The sequence below is a fragment of the Papilio xuthus genome, unplaced genomic scaffold (genome assembly GCF_000836235.2).
Source record: "Papilio xuthus unplaced genomic scaffold, Pxut_1.1 DF829660.1, whole genome shotgun sequence".
Classification (NCBI taxonomy): domain Eukaryota; kingdom Metazoa; phylum Arthropoda; class Insecta; order Lepidoptera; family Papilionidae; genus Papilio; species Papilio xuthus.
In genome coordinates this window covers 1,711,195-1,736,008 of record NW_013528989.1, presented here as the reverse complement: position 1 = coordinate 1,736,008, position 24,814 = coordinate 1,711,195, and the positions used below count along the sequence as shown (strand labels likewise).

The window sequence follows — 24,814 nt, the reverse complement described above, 5'->3', positions numbered from 1 at the left end:
CGGGACGTGTCTTATTTCGTCTCACTTTTGTGCTTCGAATTATTTATCTATGTCTTATAAATCTATGATTTTTATAACCTAACGGTAATGAACTCCGTAAGATCTGTTTATATGTTAGGAACAAAAAAAATCTTATGTTTATAAATAAAACCACAATATTAGATGATTAAAATTTATTATAAGAAAAAAAATAAACAAAAATTCAATCCGACGTAACTACAAAAGTTTGGGATAATTTTTATTATAACAATAAATATAAGCGTCTATGACAGATAAAGACGCGCCAAAATTGACAAGTTGGAAAAAAGATGGCTACTTTCTATATTACTTATTCGTATCACATAATAGTGGAGTAAACACTACTTACAATCTAATTAATTGTTTTTTTTTGTACAATGTCTAAATGCGTTTCATACTAATTGAAATATATGCGTTGTTTTTTTTTAGAGAAAAGGCAAAGGTATTGCAGATATTGAGTTTACTAAACATAGACAATTGGTGTTGCAATATAAATCAGAATTTTTTATTTAATGAATTTAATTTGAATGTTAAATATTTTTTTAAATATCCATTCCAAGGAGTTTCTTATCGAAAAGGAACTCTCCGAGTGAGGAGTGGCGGTCGAGCATCTTCTTGAGTGTAGACGCTTTGCCCGCGAGGTCTCTCTGGCCCTTGTATTGTTCTTCCAAGAATTCACCAGTCAGGTAGTCCACGAGCTATTGTAATAAAATTATATTAAAGTTTTGTAATATAACTAAGTACGCAGTTTAGTTTTTTAAATTTTTGTAATATCTTGGTGAAAAATGTTCTTTCCTTTTACTTACTATCGCTATAAAACATTAAATAAACTATGGTTTAAAATACGAGATTGTCTATGGTTAACTTACATGGTAGTCGTTGAACTTAGGATCGGACTCGCAAGCGATGATGACAGACCGAATGCTCTTCGTCACTTCGGTTTCCATTTTCAGAGCGTGCTCAAGCGCGTCCACGCCGCTCTCCCAAGATTTACGTTCAGGGGCCTACGAGATAAAAAAAAAACCTGGCTACAAATATAAAAAGCTAAAGCTATAAAAGCACGATTCTCTCTACAGACTACTGATACTTAAAAAAACAATTCCTTGACAACTAGCTACCATAGTATACATATAAAAAAGTTTAGTCTAATTAAGTAAAACCTTTTACGACTTCTAGAAAATACAAAAATCTATGAAATCAAGAAATAGAACATTTTCTTAATTTTTTAAAAACTTTATCAACTTTTACAAGTATGCGATAAGCATACATTTTTAATGTTCTTGATAGTTTTAACATGTGTAAATGCAAGGTTTTGATAAGAGTCTAAAATTCAGTCATCGTTTATTGTCATACTAGTCTGTACGAAATTAAAAAAAAATTAGTAGTCTATGTGTTCTTCTAGACTATTCTATATGTATGACAAATTTCATCGAGATCCGTTCAGTTCTGGAGATACCTTCTAACAAACATCCGTCTAAATATTCGCATTTATAATATTAGTAAGGTTAACTCACCCTAATCTGTATCAGCGAAGTGACATCAGTTTCCAGTTCACCTCTCATAAGCAAATAATCAATTAACTTCATCGCATGCTCCCTCTCTTCAGACGCTGCATCGAAGAATAACTTCGCGAAACCTGGTCGATTGATCTAGAAAGCAAAACATCGGTCATATGTATAAAATTAGGTATTAACTATTTTTAATAATCTATTACTCTTTGACGGTTTAAGACGGACATATTCTATACTACTATACTATATTCTTTTCTTATTCCCTATTTTCCTATTTGTTCATTATAAGAAAGGTGATTTCCCCTTCCCAAAGGTTAAGAATGGGAAGAGAATATCTTATTTTCGGTTATCCCCTGCACCTTTTTGACTTATTGCAGTTGTTCTCTAGCTTATCGTGACTTTCTACTATAAAATATGATGACGTTACTTACCCCATCTCTAGAGAAATGAGCTCCCATAGCAAGATACTGCAGCGACGCGCCAACTTCAGTCTGAATCTGACGGCGCATGCTGCCGCGACAGCTCTGCTGCATCGTTATCCATCCTTTCGGAATGTTCACCGGGTTTACATTGCCTGGGGAATAACAATAAAATTAAAAAAAAACTAAAAAACCTCTTTGCATCAAACTATATGACAGAAAAATCTTTGGTATGGAAAATAAGTGAAAAAAACTCCAATCGTCAAAAACCTGTCCATGGAATGTAAAACGTAAAAGAGTTCTTTCGTATATATTACCGAGATTTAAAAAAAGACTGACAGTCAAAAGATTAAAAAAAATGACGAACCCTAAGAAAGGTTTTTTTAATCTGTTTTAATCATTTGTAACTTATGCGTTCATTTTCGATTTCTACGAATATTTTGTTGTAGCAATCGTTAAAATGTAATTAGTTATTGATGCCAGAACGTCGACATAGCATTGATTAAAATGTATCATGTTTACTTGCACTGCCAAGCTGCCAAGGGTCAATGTGCAAAACAAAATGGCCGCCAACACAACGACGCAATATCGCACCGACTCATTGTTGAATTTTTATTCTATTGTTCTAATTATTTATGTACATATACTATTATTTCAAGTAATATTGCTAAAATCAATACTTTTAGCCTTAAATAATAATTACGTTGAAAAATTTTTTTTTGTTCAAAAGAGAAACAAGTACTAAAATTAGACGAAATATCCAAAATACGACTGTTAAAACCAAGGTCGGGTCTATGTCTACTGGAATCGAGGATTCAGCGTTTCTTTTATTTTAATATGTCTACTTTTTACTTCCTCCTATTATACATAATAAGCAAACAAAGAAGTACTTTATCCTGGCTGTAAAGATTAAAAACCTTTGTGTTGTTTATCAGAGAAAAAAAAATTACTCAACATAAACATCAATTGATCTTTTTTATCTACAACCTAAAGAGACATCTCAAGTGGGCGATAAAAGGGCACGTATTTTTTATCTGCTTTCGTCAATTGTTTCCATGTTAAAAACGAAAATGACATTTTAAGGTTAAAATTAATACTTTATTTCGTAATGATTTCTAACATTGTTTACGTCGAGTCTCCTCTCTCATTCTCTTTGACAAAGACAGTGACAATTTAATACAGACTTTATAAATCAGAGGTCGTGAGTTTGAATTAATTTTATTATTATAAACCATATCAAACAACAAAAAAAGTTAATTGGAAACTTATAGCTGTCGCCCGCGACTCCGTCTTACTACATGATCCATGCAGCAGTTCTGAAGATACCTACCAACAAACATCCATCCATCTAAACTTTCACATCTTACTAATAATAAAAATGTGATTGTTCAGATGGATAAACAGTCATGTTACCCCAGAACAACTGAATGGATAGATAAATTACAGCCTGGAATAGCACACAATGGAATAATACAATTTTTTATATAACCCAGCCAATCTCTTAGTTTTTAAGGTTAAAAGAACAATTGGTTTCAATACTTGTATTTATTACTTGGTACTTCCCCGAGTACATTCAGTGAAGGGACTTTACCGATGCATGACATTATTATGATTTAATTTTTCTTACATAATCGTGGGTAATTTCCCTAAAATATTACAACTACATTAATAAGGAATGGCATAACTCATGGACCGTCCAGTATTAACTAGTTTTGAACTGTTGGGGGTCCATCTTAGAGGGAGTGTTTAGAGTTCTTAGGGTCCTCGGGAGCCCCAACAGGTAGAAGACTAGTCTGCGCCGTCATCAGGGAATTATATGTTAGTTAAGACATTCCTAATGTGTCATAGAAGTTTACTCAACTTAATTCAACCTATTTTTTTATCTAAAACACCTTGAAGGACTGTTGATTTGTTAAATCTACCCTCATCTGTGAAATATTTATACAGAGACATATGTCATTTGTTTTCTTCTCTTTGGGAATACTGAGATGGAATATATTTATAATGAACTTAAGGTAGTAGAATCTGTCTGTAATTTTTAATTAACAATAATTATAAGCATATATTATTCTTAAATACATCTCAAAAATTTGAAAAACCTGAGCACCGGAGCACAAAACTGTGGCAAAAAAAAGTAGAGGCTTTTGGCTGGAGTAAATTTCCTCAATGTTGTTATATATAGTATGAAAATATATTTCGAAAATTGACTCTAAGTCAAACTTGAATGAAACACTATTGTTTGGTTATGTCTATGACTTCAAGAATGTTTATCTTAGTAATATTATAAATGTTTGGATGGATGGATATTTGTTAGAAGGTATCTTGAAAACAGCTGTATGGATGTCACTGAAATTTAACATAGATGTAGAACATAATCTGAAAGAACAGGCTACTATTTAATATAAGTTTTATTCAATATTACATGGATGGAGATGCAGTCGACAGCTTGTCTATATATAAAATACATCCTTGTTTTGCTGTATTTATAATCTTATAATTCATATTAATTTAACACATGTGCTAATAACAATGATAAATTAACATGACCATAAATATTATATTTTTTTATCTTGTTTTACAAAACATTCATTGAGTCTTGTTACTGGAGAATTTTTGTTAATTAATAAGATAAACCATAACTTCCAGTTCCTATACTTAAACTTTTTAATGTTGTGTGATGAAAGGTCTTAAATAAAAGTAAAAGAAGAAAAAATCACAAATAATCTGTGACTAAAGATTTGACAGTTATTAAAACAAGTTGTTCTGCACAGAGTATTGCAAAATATCCGTATACGTTTTAAATTTATTCAATTAAAAAAATAACGAATAGGTGTAGTTTGTAATATCGCTTTGTCATTGATTGCATAACGAATTAAAGAAGGGTTCCTTTTAATTTATCATAACGCAAACAAATGAGGGTAAAACAAAATCAATAACAACAAGGCAAAGTAGACTTTAAAACAAAGATGTTAAAATTATCTTTGCAAATCGAAGTCATCCGCTTTGATAATCGACACCGTTTCATACGCAATAGACAAAAAAGAAAAAATAAAATTTTAAAAATAGAATACTTACATTGTTTCGCAGAAATGGGGATGCAAACAGCCAGTAGGGCAGCGACGGCGAAAAGTACAGCCTTCATTTTAAATCTACAAAAATCACAGATAATTTGACGACAAAAAAAGATTTTTCAGCAGTACCGCAACGTACGAAACCTTGTGAAAGTCTAGCCTTTACACTCACTGGTGCAGAAGGCGACTTCTCTTAACACTAATAAATGAAAAACAAGGGCTATTCCTACAGAAGGTTTAGATTATACGAGAAAAATATTCACTACGCAGCGATAACAAAAGCATGTCGTGTTGACAGGCGCTTCGGAGTAAATGACATGCGGTGCGGGAATGAGACAGATGATGAAGCAAAGCCCGGACAAGGTTTTGTGTTCCGAGTGCGTGGAATATTTTTGTTCTCAATTTGCTTATTTGCAAACTATACACCTTCGTATAACAATTCAGTTGCTGAGATAAGGTTTTTATAAATGCGTTTTGCTTCCTAGTCATATAAAATACTTAAAATCAGCGAATTTGATGAAATATGTCGTAATGGTTTGGAACACAAAACCTTGAATTTTTGATGACAAGGAGGGATATACGTCATTGATAGGTCGTTGGTAGAGGGAATCGGTGCGGGGCAGGGATTTAGAGATACCATCATAAAGATTTACCACACTTTAAAGGAAGCACTGCGCTCTTGTTCTGAGTATTTTCGTTAAGTGTTTACTACAATTTTGTACTTATTCTACTTTGCTGTTCATATATAAGTAAGTACGTATTAAATTAATCACTGAAATAGTGCATTTTCAATGATGTCTAGAATGAAATGGAAAATATTAAATAACAACTGGCTACACTAACTTTAAATCGCCAACTTCAGATGACGACGAGACAATAATACTTTACCTTTGTAATCGCGCACACTGTCACTCAACGACTACGCGGAAAAATAAGTGATAAATAATACATTTGATTTTGTCCCGTCTCGGGATATTTATCAGTTTAATCGAGCTCTTTGTGTTGAAAGTCGCCTTCTGCGCCAGTGTGTGTAAAGGCTGCACTTTCGACGGATCTACTTTTTCGTCTTTCTCTGCCTTTGAAAATTAATTCTGGTGAGGTTTTTTTTAATATTATTGCTTCCGTTTAGTTATTATACAAAAACTGTATTGCGTATTGATTTTTATTACGACTTAATTGCGGGTATTTTTGGATGTGGGTATTATGCCAAGATTGATTGTTCTAGATTTTATCATATTATGACAAATCTGTCAATATACATATAACATTGTTTCCTTTGTTGAATAATTAAACAAAATATTAACGAGAAAAAATAATATTAATCTGTCTGTCTTCTAAAGTGCTCTACGTTTTTTTTATCATAGATTATTTTTATTTATCATTTTTAATTGTTTTGATTGCCAGTAATACTTTTATAAATCAATTAAAAAGATAAATCACTGTTCTTTATTTAAATCTTCATCTGTTTGTTTTATTTCTAATTTCCGTAATTATTAAATTGTGTTACTTAAAAATACACTTATTTAGTAAGATTTTGTTTTATTTTCTTATATAATTAATAAATAAATATAAAGAATATAATTAACAAGGTTATTGCAATATGTTATATTTATTCTTTTTGTATTTTTAACACATTCAATGCTAATATATGGTCTAGGTAGTTCATTATTATATTAATTCTTGTCTTGCATGGGACATAACTTATTTGCAATTTGGTACCTCTAATTTCAATCTATCCTGCATAACATCTCTTCTATTTTTAAAGAAATGTTACTCTAAACAGAATGGCTTGATTTATGAGTTTTTTCAATTGTTACAGAAGAATGAAGATGTTTGCATTCTTGTTTGGATGCATGCTTGCATCTGGCGCATTCGCTGCTGACACCTGCTATCAGGATGTCTCCATGGACTGTGGACAGGCTTCTAACAGCCTTGGTAAGTAACTGTGATCTTGTTACATTTGTCCAAAAACATATTAATTCATCCAATATCAAATGGAAAGAGTTCAAATTTTACATATGGGTCATAATTATCCTTTTGTTAATATAAAAATAGCTGTCGCCCGCGACTCTGTCCGCGCGGTATTTAAAAAAAAACTTGATGAGTAGCCTATGTGTTCTTCCAGACTATGTTCTACATCTATGCCAAATTTAAGTGAGATCCATATAACTGTTCTGGAGATACCTTCAAACAAACATCCATCCAAACATTCGGATTTATAATATTAGTAAGATAATTTGCAATGTTGTCTGGTTGTCATATTGTCTGCCATTCGTGTATTTAAATTGTGTAACATAAAATAAAAACAGCACTTGAGTTATTTTGTTTATCCATTTATTTACGTCAACGACAATAGCAACCTTAAAAAAATATGCTTTGGTACCCAGTGTTGCCGTATGCAAAGTTTTAATTTCTACTGTTTCATTTATTAATTTATCGTGATTTGACTATAATTTTTTATTTGCACATATACTCCGACATATTTCAAAGTTCAAATTACTTTTATTAATTTTCTACCAATTCCTACCAGCTCTACCAAGGTGTAACGCGGTATTCGGCAACTACGGTCGTCACGGCAACGTCGCAACCGAGATGCAGGCGTACGCTAATCTGCATCTAGAAAGGTCATACGAGTATCTTCTATCGGCGTCATATTATAATAACTATCAAACAAATCGCGCTGGCTTCAGTAAACTGTTTAGAAAGTTGTCCGATGAAGCTTGGGAGAAGAGCATTGAACTTATCAAGCATATTACCAAGAGAGGTAAGAGTTTTAAGCCAATATTTAGTATTCACGGTTCACATACTTAACATTTTTTTTTGTTAATAATTTGTCTTTCTTTGTTAATAAGACTTATTTGAACATCAACTTTTTGCAATATAATTATTATTCGAATTTGATATAGATTTTTGAAAAGAAAACCATGTTATCAAGTGTTTGCATAGCTGAAACAGACAAAAATGTCATCCGTTTCATTTTCTATGAAAATATTCTGTCGAAACGTACTTGGCTATGGTATGGCATTGGAATATCACTGTTTCCGGAGTCGCTCAGTCGATATTTTAATGTTTGTGTACAAACACTTTTTTCCAAAGAAAATAAGGGAGATAGGACTATTGGTTTTACGACATTAGAGAATCAACGTAAGACGTATTTCCCAGGTGACACCATGGACTTTGCCCGTCGCAGCACACAAGAAGAGAAGACAGACAAGAACTACACAGTGGAACTGCACGAATTGGAGTCTCTTGCTAAAGCTCTGGACACACAGAAGGAACTCGCTGAGAGAGCCTTCTACATTCACCGTGAAGCTACTAGGAACAGCCCTCATACTCATGACCCTGAGGTATAGTATTCTAACCACAATATTTCTGAATTGTAGCATGGCAACATTTATTGACAGTAAACGATTTAAGTCACTGTCAAACTTTACGTTTAAGACAAATTATTAAATTTGCTTTGTTTTCCTTTTGTCATATGATGATGAATAGCTTGAACAAGCAAATCGTTCAAAATATTTGATCATTTAGCAGACGACGTTTTAGACGTGTCAATTACCAACGATGTATAGGGATGCCATAGACAAAACTTATTACAGTTGCTATTTTATAAAACTTGCCATCAGCTCACGAGTCCCTATCGTACCGACTTCTTGAAGGCTATGCCCAGTTATTCTAAGCTTTTCCAGACTTGTAACACTTTTTTTGCTTCCAGATCGCTCAATACTTGGAAGAGGAGTTCGTTGAGAAGCAAGCTGACACCATTAGGAACCTGGCTGGCCACACCGCTGACCTCAAGAAGTTCATCTTGGCCAACAACGGCCAAGATCTTTCCCTTGCCTTGTATCTCTTTGATGAATACCTCCAGAAGGTCGTCTAAATGATTAAGACATAAAAAATTATAAACACTTAGAAATTCTCCACTATTTAAATTAATTCTTACAATAAAATCAAAAATATCTACCAATTTAGTAGTTTTTTCCAGCATTTATTCCTTGCAACACTTTTAAATGTCAGTTGTACAAATTCGTAGGCTGTAATAATGTGATTTTCTCCAATTTAGTTTGTATAATTCTAAGATTTATTATAATGTAAGTTTATCGTGAAAAATATATGTTTAGTGCATATGTTTGTTTTTCAGTTATTTTCAAATAAAAATTATTCATTAACCATCAAATTGTTGTTTTATTTGAGTTTTGTACTTTGAATAGCTTTTGGCCGCGATGTTCGCGCGGAATTAAAAACAAATTTAGTAAGTAGTCTACGTATTAATCTAGACTGTGTTCCGTTTCGCCGACATATGTTTCCGTTTAGCCTGTTTGGAAATAAGGATACGTGATAACAAACATCTATCCATCCATTTCAACTTTTTCATTTATAATATTAGTAAGTTTATGAAATAGCCAATCAGAAAGAACACGCGAATAACTCCTAATAAAAGGTGAGTTATAAAAATTAAATAGTTAGGAAGAAACTGATTTTATAGACATTTTAGAGGCCTTTATGTGGTAACAGAAACTAACCAATGGCATTTATTTATCCAGGCTGGGTCAATGTGCAGGTGTTGGCAGAAAGGCTAGCTAACTTTCCGGAAAACATTACCAAAGATATTTTATACACTTTAATTTAGTAAAAACACTATAAAAACAATAAATTATTTTTCCATTGTTATTTTTATCCATAAATTAAACGTCATATTATTACGTACGTAAATTCTAGAACAATAAGTAATATTAAAAAATATACGACATTGTATTGACTTCGCTGAAAAGACATTTAGTTGACTTCACTGTCAATTTAATGTTCTTACGTAATATTTTACCCAATAATTAATAAATAACTTTGTCGATGTTAATAAAAACCAACGTATTATTAGCTTTAAAACAATAGATAGTATTTTAAAGATATTTATTTGGTGTGCTGTTGCTACGAAGTTGTTAATTTATTTCGATTTTATAAAACTATTTTAAAGGTAACTATTTAATGATTTTTGTAATTAAACTTTATACGAATTGATAAAAATGTAGATTAATCTTCTTTTATATTTACATGATACGTAATAATTTCTTAGTTGTTGATTTTGATGAATCGACGACGGAATACGCGAGCTATTTTTAAATTTACATTTTACTTTTTTTTAGGGTACTATAAATACGGCATCTTTTTTTAGTGCACCGTTTTTTGTTTTTCTTAATTTTGTGTTGTGTTAAAGCGTAATGTCTTGTAAATTTTTAATTTGTTTGTTATTTATTTGTTATATTGAACGTATTAAGGCGCAATTTTCTGAAGGTGAGTTTTATTAGTGAATGATTGCTGTTAAATTATTTGTCGACTTTCAAAATAATTAGGTTACTCGTTGACAAATACTATTGAGAAAGTATTTTTTGGGTATATTAAAATTAGATTGTTTATCTACGTTTTGGATTAATCTATTTTTATCTTGTTGTACGTGGTACTGTAGATGTTTGATTGCCTTCTTGTTTAATTTTCAGGTACTCAATGTTACTACAATGAGTACAGAGGCATTTGTACGAGACCAAGAAAATGTCAATCGTCTGTAAATTTACCGGTAAATCTATAGCATCTTGTATTTTTTCTTTAATTTGAATATTTAAAAATAGTTAATTAAATTAAACCGAATACTATTGCCGTAATACTTGCGTTAAAAGATATTCTTGTCTTTGGTTTTGTAAATACAATCTATGCATGTCGACAATTGACATTCTGAGTGTAATCGTTTTTAGAATCTTATTTGTTGTATATATTATTTATATTATCGAGTACTTAATGTTTACATTTTTGTCGCCAGGATTGTCCGAACGGACGTAGAAACAGATTGGTTTGCTGCGCCATCTCTCCATATCAACCGATAACTCCAATCCGACCAATAACAACACAACGGTATGTTATAAAATATATTTTTTTTTCTGCGCAAATTTCTGCGTTTTTACTGCGCAAATGTACAGTCAGGGACTTTCACGGTGTTCCACTAATCTTATATTGCAGGATAACTACTCAAGGAAATCAAAATGGATGTCCCCCTGTGTCACAAGAGTTGACATCGCCCAAAACTGGCCGAAAAGCTTGGGATAGTATGTAACATTTCTAACGTATAAAAAATAAAACAATATTCCATTTTCGAATCAACCTATATTTAAAAATACAGAATCTATTTCACTTAATTATTTTATCAAATTGTTAAACATTTTTAACCTAGTTCAAATGCTGAAAATAACTGCTAATTTCACACTAAGAAAGTTTACACGTGGGTTTCTGTAACAAAAATCCCCTTTTAAAACAGATTTTTCTCTGTGTTTTGTGAAACATAATGACAGGGATATGTTTACAGAGATGTTGGCCTTAGAAACCAACAGTTAATCAAAGTAAATGTTCTGTGAAATCCTCTTTCAGAATGCATAGACTACCAAGACCAGTTGGTATACCCTTGTATTAGGTCATCAGATTACTCCGGTGGCATGACGCGTGCGCGTCGCTGTCACCACAGCACCGACGCTCTCATTGTTGGTGGATCAGTTGCTGCCAAGAGAGAGTTTCCACATATGGTAAGATATTTGGTGTTGTGAGCGACGGCACATGAACGCGAATATTATGTCGAATTAAAACTGCTAATCTAACTTACATCTTACTAATATTATCAACGCGAATGTTTAGATGTATGTTTGTTTGAAGGTATCTCCAGAACGGTTGATCGGATCGCGATGAAATATGGCATACATATAGAACATAATCTTTAAAAATACAAAGGCTACTTATTATGTTTTTATTTAATTCCGCGTTAAAAATAAATAGACATCAATCTGTAAACTCTGATCATAAATAAATGATACGAAAACGTGTATTGAATTCTAAGTCGATATAATATATAAGGATATATATAATAATATATAGGATGTAAGTGCCTAAAGTTTTGCAAATGTATGCAGCTGAATGCACAACTTTGAGTCGCCATGCCAATGACTCCATATTGTTCATACATACAGTCTTTGATATATTCTTAATGTTAGGAAGAAAATCAGACACAGTGTCGATGTGTCGTAACACTAGCCTTACTAAAATGTCAACGTTTATGTCCCCTCACTAATTCTGACACTTGACTTTGTAACGAAAGCTCGTCATTCGCGCCAAAGGATTCTAACTAATAAAGTCTTAAATTAATAACTTATAACCGACTCTATGTCGGTGTGTCAGTAAGACTAGGTTCCAAAGGTGTATACAATGCAGGTTCTCCTCGGCTTTGGTAGCAGTCCAGCAGAGGCAAAGTGGGCTTGCGGCGGCACTCTCATCAGTGAATGGTACATTCTCACAGCTGGACATTGTACTTCCTCAAATGGCACGTACGTATCTTACTAATATTATAAATGCGAATGGATAGATGGATGGATGTTTGAAGGTATTTTCAGAAAGCCTGAACGGATCTCGATGAAATTTGGCATACATGTAAAACATAGCCTGGCAGAACACTAGGCTACTAATTAGTTTTTTTTTTGTTTCGCTCGGACGTAGTGACGGATGACAGCTTGTAATATAAAGGAAAGGACTCGATTTGACTGAATATATGTCGCTAAAGGTTAAGCGCCAATAGCCTAATGGTTAGGGTTACGGATTTCCGATGCCATTGTCGAGTGCGAATCCCGGCATTCGACTATTGTAAACTATATACAATCACAAGTCTAGTTTTTAGTTGAAAATGTTACAAGAATTATAATAGTATATTAACAAAAATCTGCTATTATTTTAGTGAAATAAAACAAACAAGGTACGTCCACATGGAGACAAGATGTGGATGATCTGAAATTCGAAATTAAACGAATTTTTAAGTTAAGGTCTAACAGTGTTGCCTCTACGTTGTCTTCGTTTAGAACAACCTTATTCATCAGTTGATAGATTGAGTAATATTATTTAACACTCTTGCTTTAGAGAGGTGAGCTATGCACGTTTAGGTGTTCAAGACAAGAGAAAACTTGAAAACAGCCAGCTCTACAAAATACAGAACATAATCAAACATCCTGAATACAATTCACCATCTAAATATAATGACATCGCGCTACTAAAGACTGCAACAGAGTAAGTATAGTGGGACATAATCTGGACCATGAAGACTTCCCCTCAACATTTACCACTCATCTGTAGTAAATTACTTAATTTTAACACCCCATCTTTTAGTCCTTTTGACTCTTTAAATATCCATAATTTAGAGCGTTTGTGGCTCAGGAATCAAGCAATTGACTTGCAATCTGCAGGTCCTGGGTTCTAATCCCGCCATGTACCAATGTGTTTTTCCATTTCCGATTTACATATGCACAGTCAGCGTCATATAGATCGTAACAGACAAGATATGAAAATATATAGGTACACCAAAAGTAATCAATTATATCGGTACAACAAAAGTCCTAATTAATAGATACATTCACCCTGCTCAAATACATCGGTACATACACAGCGTCAAATATATGAGTACATGCATTCTTTCTTCTTCTTCTTCTTCTTCTTCTTCTTCTTCTTCTTCTTCTTCTTCTTCTTCTTCTTCTTCTTCTTCTTCTTCTTCTTCTTCTTCTTCTTCTTCTTCTTCTTCTTCTTCTTCTTCTTCTTCTTAGCATATCATTCGCTGGGTTATATGTGGCTCGTTCACGTTCCGACACGACTTGCCACCTCAAAGGTCTCATATCGACTGACCTAGTCATTGCCATTCCTCGCTTTATATACAGGTGACTGTACCTATGTTATGTATACACATAAGGTTGACCGAGGTTAACATCGCCGAATGCTATTATCGATCTACATACTATTTGTCAACCATAGGTCGAAGACAGTCTTAAAAATGCATTTTATTATTGTTTTTGGTCGAAATCATGACAATATTTGTATATGTCGATGATGAATATACTACCCTCGTAGTAACGTAATGTTTATTTTATCATTGTAATACGTCGATATTGCTTCTTCAATAGACCCGAATTAATTTGTCGCTTGCACATGTATTTCGATGTGTCATCGTAGCGCACTTTGTAGTGAACAACTTAGACGGACTTGTATCACAAGTATATAGAGATAGGGTTCAATTTTGTCAAATGTTACGATATTTTTGCACACCTTGACTGCTTCTTTACTTATGACGCTGTGGCTGCTACGATATTTATGGGCACCTTGCATGTACTCATATATTTGACGCTGTGTATGTACCGATCTATTTGAGCAGGGTGAATGTATCTATTAATTTGAGGACTTTTGTTGTACCGATATAATTGATTACTTTTGGTGTACCTATATATTTGCATATCTTGTCTGTGACGATCTATATGACGTTGACTGTACGATTTACGTGTGTTCTTACGATGAAGGAAAACATCGTGATGCTGCACATATCTGAGAAGAAATGTCAAAGTTATGTGTGAAGTGACGCACTGGACTAGCATTGATTATGGCCTAGTCACCCCTAACTTGCAGGCTCCGAGCCCCTCAGTGGGGACGTATAGTTAGCTGATAAATAAATTCTATTGCAACATCACGCCTTTTACTACCCCTTAATTTCCACATTCCATTTCTTATTTAATCATTGTATTTTACACTCACACTTAAAACCTTTAACCACGCCTTGCCTTGACTGTACCTGGAACCATATATATATCACCATGTCTATACCCTTCCTTTCATTATCTTTCATCTTTCACTACCTCACATCTTACAACTACTTGTCACCACTCTTTCAACTTTAATTATCCCTCAATAGGCCTCGCTCATCATCATCAGGTCTCTATACGTTCCAACTGAGGGTCTCGGAGCCTTTTTTTTTTTTTTAACGAGGGGAAATGCACTTCCGCACCCCTGCGCCGGGCCAGTGTGCAATGGCGCAGGGAGTGTGGGACTCGCCTACAGTCGTTCGGCCATACCCACTAAAACCCCTCTAGCCCTCCTCATCGCCATATGGCCGGGTTACGGGTACGCGTGAGCACTCCTCCGCGACCCAGCCGGCGACCGTCCGCTACGTCGGACCCTCACGTCAGACCACGAGAGCTGCGGGTGGGCAGGATAAACCAGTACCCTCCCACAGCCCTCGCGGCCTCCACACGTCTCCGGCCACGAGGGATGCAGGAGGGCAGGATAAACCAGTACCCTTCCCACATCCCTCGCGGCCCCACACCTCAACTCCAACTACGAGGGATGCAAGGAGGGCAGGATAAACCAGTACCCTTCCCACATCCCTCGCGGCCCCTCCATCCCTCCGGCCACGAGGGATGCAAGTAGGGCAGGATAAACCAGTACCCTTCCCGCATCCCCCACGGCCCCACCACCATAGGCAGCACGGAGGCAGACAATCGTCTACCTCCGGCGCCTCCACCGGTTGGGGCCCGGCTAGCGCGCTAGACCTGTCAGAACACCATCGACTAGTCCTGCGCGCACCGCCAGTCCCGGGTCCGGCTAACGCGCTAGACCTATCGACACCTCGTCGACTAGTCCTGCGCGCACCGCCAGACCCTAGTGTTTGGTTCGCGGGGCTTGCGCCCTACCCCGACACGAATGCCGGGGCGTTCCCCTATCCACCACCCGGGGACGCGCCACGTCGGAGTTCACCTCTCCGCCCACCCGGACAACCGAGCAGGTCCGTGGAGGGTCTCGGAGCCTACCCTAAGTGACGTGACTAGGTGATAGTGAATGCTGGTTCAGTGCGTCACTTCACACATATCTTTGATATTCACAGATATGTGCAGCATCAACATGTTTTCCTTCACATTAAGAAGGCCTAGCTATTTTACCAATATTATAAATGCGAATGTTTAGGTGGATGGCTGTTTGTTTGAAGGTATCTCCGGAACGGTGGAATGGATCGCGGTGTAATTTGTCATACATATAGAATATAGTGTTGAAGAACACATAGGCAGTTTTTTTTTTAATCACGCACGAACGGAGTCGCGGGCGACAGTTAAGCGTAATATTAAATTCAGAATGAAGTTAAGTCACGAGGCAGTTCCGGCATGTCTGCCTGTGGAGAATGTGTCTCACGAGAAAGCAGTCGCCACGGGATTTGGCGCCACACGCAGCAAGGGGGACGGTTCTGATCTACTCGAGAAGGTATTTGTATATCTGTTTGTCTGTAAGTTTATGTACTTTAACGACTTAATCGATTTAAAACGTGGTTCTCGATAATGCATTGTGATAAATTTTATTTTTATTATCTATCTTAATTATATAAATGCGAATGTTTGGATGTATGTTTGTTACGAAGTATCTTTAGAAAGGCTGCATGGATCTTGATGAAATTTGGCATAAATGTAGGACATAGCCTGGAAAAACATACTTCATGGCTACTAATCTTACTGTAATCTATCTTCTATAAAAGAAAGTGATGTTAGTTACACTATTTATAACTCAAGAAGGGCTTTACCGATATGCCTGAAAATTGTTGAGGAGGTAGCTTAGAGCCAGGAGACGGACATAGGATACTATTTATTCATTTTTTTTTTAGAATTTATGCCTTGAAGAGCTGATATTTATTTAGTTTTTTTATATATCCACGCGGACGGAGTCGCGGGCAACAGCTAGTAATAATATAAATACGAATGTTTAGATGAATGGATGAATGTTTGAAGGTATCTCCAGAAGAGCTGAACGGATTTCTATGAAATTTGTCATACATATAGAACATAGTCTGGAAGAACACATAGGCAACTAATTGTGTTTTTTTTTTAATCCGTACAGACGCAATCGCGGGTGACAGCTAGTAAATAATACGTTTAATATTTAAAGGTAACGTTGAACAAATTCTCGGATCAGAAATGTATATCATCACATCGTCCTCAGAGGAATCTGAACCGAGGCTTTGACGTGAACACGCAGATCTGCTACGGGGACAAGAATCAGTCTAAAGACACGTGTCAGGTGAGTTTCACACGTTGATATGCAAACAGGCTATTTATACACAACTTTTTTTTATTAAAATTATAAGTTTGCCACAAACGAGCGAGCGGTCACCTGAAATCGCTGAAATCGCGAAGTGACCGTTGCCCATAGACATACGCAATTACATATGCGTTGCCTACCTTTAATCCACGGAGGAGGGGATGCACATAAAGAAAATATTTCCCCATCCCATGTATCCTCTCATCCGGAAAGTCCACTTCCACTTCCCATCCTTTACTTATAAGAAAAAGTGTGGGAAGGGAAAGAGGAGTAAATTATTCCTCCGGGATGCACACTCATCAGACTGCACGTCTTCTGTATGCTCGTGGTATATCACTGGACGAGTCGGGACTATTCCTGCGAACATGTTAAAGCTCGCTCTACCACAACTAGATTTCGTCCGCAACTCTATCTGCTCAGTATTAAAAAAAATAGTAACCTATGTGTTCTTCCAGACTATGTTCTATATGTGTGTCAAATTTCATCAAGATCTGTTAAGCCGTTGTGGAGATACCTTCAAACAAACATCCATCCATCCAAGAAGTAAGATAAACTTGATGTAGAAATCCAATCATCTATTAGAGAACTGACATCCACGATTTCCAAATCGATCTAATCTTACTAATATTATAAATGCGAATGTTTAGATGTATGTTTGTTAGAAGATATCAACAGAACGGCTGCATAGATCTTGTTGTAGAACACATTGGTACATGGCGGGATTAGAACCCAGGACCTACTGACAAGTCAAATGCTTGATCCCCGAGCCACCACGCTCTTTAAGATGCCAGAACTTTACTCCATTTGTCTGGATCGCGTATATGTCCGGTCCATCTCCATTTAAATCATCTTATAATCGTAGCAATATTTCTTAATCCTGTTGTTTTTTTAAATATAAGCTTTAAAAGTTATAATATGTCTGTACCTATAGTATTTCTGATACAGGGCGACAGCGGTGGACCTTTACAAGTGAAGAACCCTCACATAAATTGCATGTATACAGTAATCGGTGTTACGTCATTTGGCAACGGATGTGGTACTGTCGGTCTGCCAGGAGTTTACACCAACGTGATAGTATATGTACCGTGGATAGAAAACATCGTCTGGCCTTAAAATACAAATCTCCAACATACCATCTAACGAAGGTTTAGATCGGTGGTTCCAAAACTTGTTTTGTCTACTGCCCACTTTGAGAATAAATATTTTTTTAGCGCCTCCATATTTTCACATATTTAAAAACCACTATAACTTCAAATTAATCAATTATTATGACCTATATATGTATATTAACGGAGAATTCTAAACGCAACTTTTACTATAACCCGCAACTTGAGACCTGCAGCACACACAAGGGGACGTTATCGCACATTTTGGGAAAGACTAGTTTAGATGGATGTTTGTTTGAAGGTATCTCCAAAACGTCTGAATGGTTCTCGATGAAATTTGTCATAGATGTATAACATATGTTCCATATTGGCAACTTATTAAGTTTGTTTTTTTAACGCGGAAATGGAGTCGCCGTCGACAGCTAGTTTCAAATAACTGTTTTTAAAAAGTTTATTTTTATAGTCTTTGTGTCAAAAATGACAGAATATTTTACATAACTTTATTATAAACACAATGTTTGAGATGAAATTTACGTTAAATATTAAGTGCTACATACTGCAATACTTTAGTGACAACTTCATCGGAATTGGCTAAGCTGTATCTAAGATTAGCGTGCACAAACCCACAGACAAACAGACGAAAATTCTATTATAACAATCATTGCTTTGAGCTTAACGTTGATTAAGGTCCGTTTTAAGTATTTTTCATATTATTCTTAGGAGAAATTTTACAATAACAAATATTTCAGGTCATACGAGGTCAAATAGTTTGGAATATCTATTTTTTTATCAGTCACGTATTTTATCCGATAATAAGATGTCAATCTTCTATATCTGATAATAGCTTCTCGTAGTTTCTTTTTATCGTCAAAGCTTAGCAATAGAAACTCACAATGAGACGTAGTCAGATGTCAAATAAATTGCGCGCCAAAACACAGACAAAAAATATTCATCTTTAGTCCTACGAAAAAAATAACAAAATAAAATTTATGGTCACCCTACTTTTATAAACTTTTTAAAATTATGCGTAATTTTTGTTAATATTACAAATCAATTTTTTAAACTTTTAAATTATACGTTTAACATTCAATAGAGCCCTAAAACAATAAAAAAATGTAAAAACCACAAATATTGTATCTTTTAGGTTAGAATATGTCATGTAAGAAGGCGGCAAATCATAACGTAGTTATGATTCAATTAATCTAGACCTTATCTGAGTTCAATGTTCTATTTGTTGTTCTATTTTTGTTGTATAAGTTATTAACAATATTATTTCCTAAACAAAGGATGGCACAATTTTGTAACCTACTTTTATCACTAATGAGTCTTGTTGAAAATGCGTAATGCGTTGTTTTAAAACTGATTTAAGTTTTATTTGACACTAAAACTCAGAGTTGTCACTAAGTGAGTGCATAGTGCAGATTAACTCCTAAATTCGGTACCGTATTCTTACTAATATGCGAATGTTTTGATGTATGTTTGAAGTTATCTCCAGAACGGCTGCTTGGTGTCGCTGAAATTTGGCATAGATGTGAAAAACATTCTAGAAGAACACGTAGGCTACTAATAAAGTTTTTTTTTCCATTCCGTGCCGATGAAGTCGCATCGGTAGTCATAACTGAATTATGATAGCTCACTAGCGCCCTCCTGTCAATGTCAAAATATTGTCACAAGACCCTTCTTGTACTGTACTTGTCATGTTATGTTTTTTATGTCATTATTATGACTATGTAGGTTTCGAATCTCACCGGCGAGGTTAGAAAAAGTGCATTCGCTTCGAAGCGATTCCATGACGAACTTCAAAATTATATAGAACTGACGCGGGACAATCTCGTGACTTAGTGAAAGTTATGGTCAGTTCTATACAGTTTTGAAATTCGTTATAGTATAGCTTCGTCTTCTTCTTTGTCGTTGCAGTCTTGTCAGACTGGTCGTGGTCATCACGTATCAGTGACCCGCTTTACCAGGCGCCGCCACTTCTCCCTAGTCGCTGCCTTTTTTGTACATTGGTGCAGGGGGACATCCACAGCCGCTCTGATTTGGTCGGTCCACCTCATAGGCGATCTTCCTCGTGGTCTATTGCCCTCAACTTTCCCCTGCACCATAGCTTCGTAGTGAATGCATTCTGTCTAGCATCGCAGATATCCTTGTTGGACTCAAGACTCTTCATAGTTTATCATTTGCAATATGGATATTTTAAACAAAAACCAACAAAATAAATTAGAAGCTTTATTGTTCAAACATTTCACTATATTATTAGTTTTTCAACAATTCATTTCATTTTCTATTTGTAGTATTATTAGGAACATTTCGCAGATAATAAAAGAAAAAAAAAGGAAAAATGATCTCATGATTTTAATACTCATCAACAAAATAAAGCACAGGAAATAAACCAACAATATTTACAAGAATATGATAAATACTATTGATTACAAAGTTCATTTTTTTTACTTATTCTAATAAAAATCTTGCAACAAAAGTTTTTTATTTTGTAACTGTTTAAATTTCAAAAATCTCACAAAGTTTGTTAATCTATGTTCCAATAAAGTGTCATTCTGAATTACATAATCTATGATTGAAACAAAATGGCGGGTTACACAAACACTTATTAATACGTGTAATCACTTAAATCTATCTGAACAGTTTCGTAATTGGAATGAATTTTGTCGTTGGCACTAAAATGGAGGGCTTTCGGTTTTTCGTATAAACATTTTTTTTTCTCTCAATATAATTAACAACTAGTTTTAAACGCTTTATAAATTTAATCGAAGCTCGGAATTATTGAAATCGTCTCGTAGTCAGACTTGTGTGAAATAGTGATTTTTTTTTTAATATATCTTCATTTCTTTTAAGGCATTATTTTACTTATAAAAGCGTACTAATTGGTCTGTAATTAATGGTACAATTTGAAATCCGCACACTTAAAATACACCATTATTATTTTAATGTTGGTAGCAATTGCTTGTCATTTTTGCTTCATGTTGGTAAATACATTTTCACTTAAAATAATTCACAATAAAGAATAATATATAATTATTAAAACCATTAGTATGAAAAAGCAAAAAAAATTATAAATTAATTCTAAAAAAATATGTAAAGATATATTAAAGTAAAATTAACATTTCAAAGATCTTTAAATATTATATGTTTTTAAATTTTTATAATTTACAGATATTTTTAATACTATAATAATGGTGTAAAATTGTAAATATTTAAAAGTAATTTAGGATTTCAAAATGTAACCAATATTCATATAGATTCAAAACTAATATTATTATCTATAAACAAAGATTATATACACAAATATTGTCTGTAATGTAACCAGAGTTACATGATCCGGAGTGATGTGAAAAAGGCTTAGGAATTTGTTGCGGTAAGTTCCTTCAGTGTTGCCATAAATAAAGTGACATTTGAAAACTCGATTATACATCAAATTTAAATCCATCATCAATTTAAAACTTAATTTAAAGAATTAATGATTTCTTTAAGTATAATTTGTGTATACAACTCTGTCTACATGTATGACAAATAGGCACTTTGTCGGTTTTCTCTATATTATTTTATAAGTTGTAAGCTTTCTATACATTAGGCAATAAATACGTGTTTTACGTCCACTAGTAAAATAGCACGAAATGTAAAAGAAAAAAAAACATAGCAAATATAATGTTACTCTTACAATTAATATTGGTGTATTTCATTTTTTTTTATATATATATAGAAATAATTTACAATTCATTTAATTATTCGTATTCTACAAACTACCATCGCAAATCTACATTTTATCGTATAAACTATAGATTTTTGAGCTCTATGGTTGTCACTGTCAAGTGACAGCAGTTAGTGTGACCATTAAAAAAATTATTTAAAAGTTGGTAGTTTTTTTTTCAATGTTGGTAGTTTAGGTCACACTGGCTGGTTAATTTACTCAGCTGCATTTATAGTGATAGTCTTTCCTTTAGGATCGTCAAAGCGATCCATAGTACGGATATCCATCATCATCATAATACCATAGAATGTGATAGCCAGGAATATGAAGACAACGAACAGACCTGACCAGATAGGTACCGAGAAGAAACCGATGCAGTTGAATGAATCACCGAAGACCAGATCCGATGCGTTCATCGTCTTGAAGAATGGTTGAACCTGGAATTTTAAAATGTTTATGACATGATATTCCTTATGAATCTCCCTCGTCTTTGTCTGTCTCTTTGTAAATAAAAGAGATAAAATATTTGGGTATTTGATTTGTGATTTTACAGCGCCATTTCTATAAATGAATTCATAAAACCTATAATTAATATAATAATTTACGAGAATAATGCAAAATTAAAGAAATTCCCTAATGATTAATGACATAAAGAAAAATAAACTGTAATAAAATTATTTCGTGATTAACTAAAAACACAAAAGCCTCTAAAAATAAAAATAAAGTGTCTTAATATTTGAATCTTACTTCTTATTCATGTTATAAACGCAAATGTTTAGATGGATGTTTGTTTGAAGATATCTCCAGAACGGTTGAACGAATCTCGATGAAAATTGGCATACATATAGAAAATAGGACTGGAAGAACACATAGACTACTAATTATGTTTGTATGTAATTTCTCGCGGACGGAGTCGCGGGCAAAAGCTAGTTAAATATAAAAGTGATAAGATATTTTTGTACGTGACTAGAAATAAATATACGGAGGCAAATTAAAAGAAAACATTGGCATTTCCGAATCTGTGAAAAATTATTAGAATTCTGTTATACGTAACATTATATCAAACCAAAAACTCTAGAATATAACAAACTTCTAACGCTGTATTAATCTAAATAGGTTAATTCTCTTTCAAAGCGTAATCAAAATAATTATCGTGTTAGAAAATTATTAATAACTGAGTTAACTCACGCCAACTAAATCTCCATTTGAGAAATACAAGAAAAATAGAATTGTAGATTATCCATATTTTTTCAGGACAGTCCTAATAATTTTCTAAACAACAAAGAACTCCGTATTTTTATGATTTATAAATAAATAAATTGAATCGCTTATTAAACAAGAAAAAAGTAATTTTGAGTACATTCATATCCAAACTATAGTTGCTATAACAATGAAATTTAATTTAACATATTGTCGTTATATCTAGAACTTGTTATAGCAACACTAGATGTCGCCCGCGACTTCGTCTGCGCGGTATTAAAAAATAGATGTTGGCCGATTCTCAGACCTACTCAATATGCTCACAAAATTTCATGAGAATCAGTCAAGCCGTTTCGGAGGAGTATGGGAACGACAAATGACACGAGAATTTTATATAATATATAAGATAAATATATAAACGAAAGAAAGAAAGGAACAAAAGAAAATATATAACTGTACAAATTCCATAATAAATTAAAATATACGTAATAAAGAAATTAGAAAGTATACGAGATAAAATTTTGTTAACTCTCTATGATCCCAAGTGAGAAGCGAATGTAAAACAATGAATAAATCATTGTTTTACATTCCTGTGAACTATAGCTTAATCTATTTTACTTTAAAATAAACGGACTAATCGACATGCTCCTTTTTGAAGTCGGCTAAAATGTCTCATTCAATTTGAATTTTGTACACCCAGTATAGCATGGTTCACCCTACATTTGGACGTTGAACGCTAGGATCGATCGCGTTACCCGCCGCGGCGCCAGACTGACTGTCGCCGCACAGCCGCCGTTCCCAATACATACTTGTTAATCATTATACTAATAACGAATACTGTGTACCCCCTTTTTAAGAAAATTTAGCGAATGAACATGAAAGAACATAAAAGTTAATATGTAGTATTTTCAATCTTACTAATATTATAAATGCGAATGTTTGGATGTATGTTTGTTAGAAATTATCTCCAGCTACATGGATGTCCAGCTACAGATTATAAACTGAAAGAACATGTAATCTAAAAATAATGTTTTCTTTTCGCAATTATCCGCTGACGGAGTTGCGGTCGACAGCTAATAATTTTACTAACATTATAAATGCGAATGTTTTTTGCTTGAAGATATCTCCAGAACGAATGCATGGATCTGGCTGAAATTTGGTATAAAACATAGTCTAGAACACATAGACTACTAAATTAATTAATTTTTATTTCCTCGCAGACGGAGACGCAGCAGCTAGTTATATTACGACAGTGTCTATCGACACAGTGATCAGATCAAATGCTCTTGATAGCTACATATATACATACATTTTATTTTAACAGTGGTAGAGCCCGCTTTAACATGTTTTCAGGAATTAACCCGGCTCGTCCAGTGAAATACCACGACCACACAGAAGACACGCGTCAAGTGGAAGCAATTCCGCGTTTCGTCTGATGAGTGTGCGTCCCGGAGGCCTTATTTAGTCCTCCTTCTCTTCCCATCCTTTTTCTTATAAGGAAAAGATGGCAAGTGGAAGAAGACTTTACGGATGAGAGGATGCACTGAGAGAAAATATTTTCTCTCAGTGCATCCTCTTCTCCGTCGATTAAAGGTAGGCAACGCATATGCAATTGCGTATGTATATGGGCAACGGTCACTTTGCTATTTCAGTGATTTCAGGTGGCCGCTCGCTCGTTTGCCACCTTATGGAATAAAAAAACATACAACCAACAATACAAATTATCTTATGGTATCGCATGTAATATTTAAACCTAGATGGGATAACTTATTATAAAATAACATACCTCCATATCTCTAAAGGTGAGTGAATAGCTGATTGTCCCATTGATGCTGTTAAATGTTACCCTTTCACCGCATCTGTACGA

At 34.3% G+C, this 24,814-nt stretch overlaps 4 protein-coding genes across 7 annotated transcripts in view; 2 read left to right on the top strand and 2 right to left on the bottom strand.

The window, feature by feature from the left end:
• Nucleotides 1-158: 158 nt before the first annotated feature.
• Fer1HCH (ferritin 1 heavy chain) lies at nt 159-5,291 on the bottom strand. Its single transcript, NM_001320028.1, is given in 5 exon segments — nt 159-716; nt 888-1,022; nt 1,533-1,667; nt 1,961-2,103; nt 5,024-5,291. Coding segments are annotated over 5 exon segments (636 nt in total). The 5' UTR covers nt 5,091-5,291; the 3' UTR covers nt 159-560.
• Nucleotides 5,292-5,681: 390 nt separating this feature from the next.
• On the top strand, nt 5,682-9,196 carry Fer2LCH (ferritin 2 light chain). 3 transcript variants are annotated; one of them, XM_013309122.1, is made up of 5 exons: nt 5,682-5,768; nt 6,839-6,954; nt 7,550-7,783; nt 8,182-8,366; nt 8,735-9,146. In XM_013309122.1, the coding sequence occupies exons 2-5, from the start codon at nt 6,843-6,845 to the stop codon at nt 8,897-8,899; spliced, it is 696 nt and encodes a 231-aa protein (XP_013164576.1). In that variant the 5' UTR covers nt 5,682-5,768; nt 6,839-6,842; the 3' UTR covers nt 8,900-9,146.
• Nucleotides 9,197-10,116: 920 nt separating this feature from the next.
• On the top strand, nt 10,117-18,050 carry LOC106115653 (serine protease snake-like). The gene is made up of 10 exons (XM_013309103.1): nt 10,117-10,308; nt 10,512-10,588; nt 10,829-10,920; nt 11,026-11,111; nt 11,431-11,582; nt 12,262-12,374; nt 12,958-13,104; nt 15,981-16,107; nt 16,783-16,914; nt 17,881-18,050. Exons 1-10 carry the CDS (start codon nt 10,236-10,238, stop codon nt 18,046-18,048), a joined length of 1,167 nt encoding a protein of 388 aa, XP_013164557.1. The 5' UTR covers nt 10,117-10,235; the 3' UTR covers nt 18,049-18,050.
• A 3,156-nt stretch (nt 18,051-21,206) lies between these two features.
• VhaAC45 (Vacuolar H[+] ATPase AC45 accessory subunit) overlaps nt 21,207-24,814 on the bottom strand; it is a 20,335-nt gene continuing 16,727 nt past the window's right edge. The window contains exons 3-4 of one of the 2 annotated variants that reach the window (XM_013309092.1): nt 24,734-24,788; nt 21,207-22,184 (exon numbers count right to left, since the gene is read on the bottom strand). In XM_013309092.1, the coding sequence (XP_013164546.1) occupies nt 21,963-22,184; nt 24,734-24,788 (277 nt within the window). In that variant the 3' untranslated portion in view covers nt 21,207-21,962. Of the gene's footprint in view, nt 22,185-24,733; nt 24,807-24,814 lie in introns of both variants that reach the window. The other variant, XM_013309083.1, reaches the window with a different exon arrangement.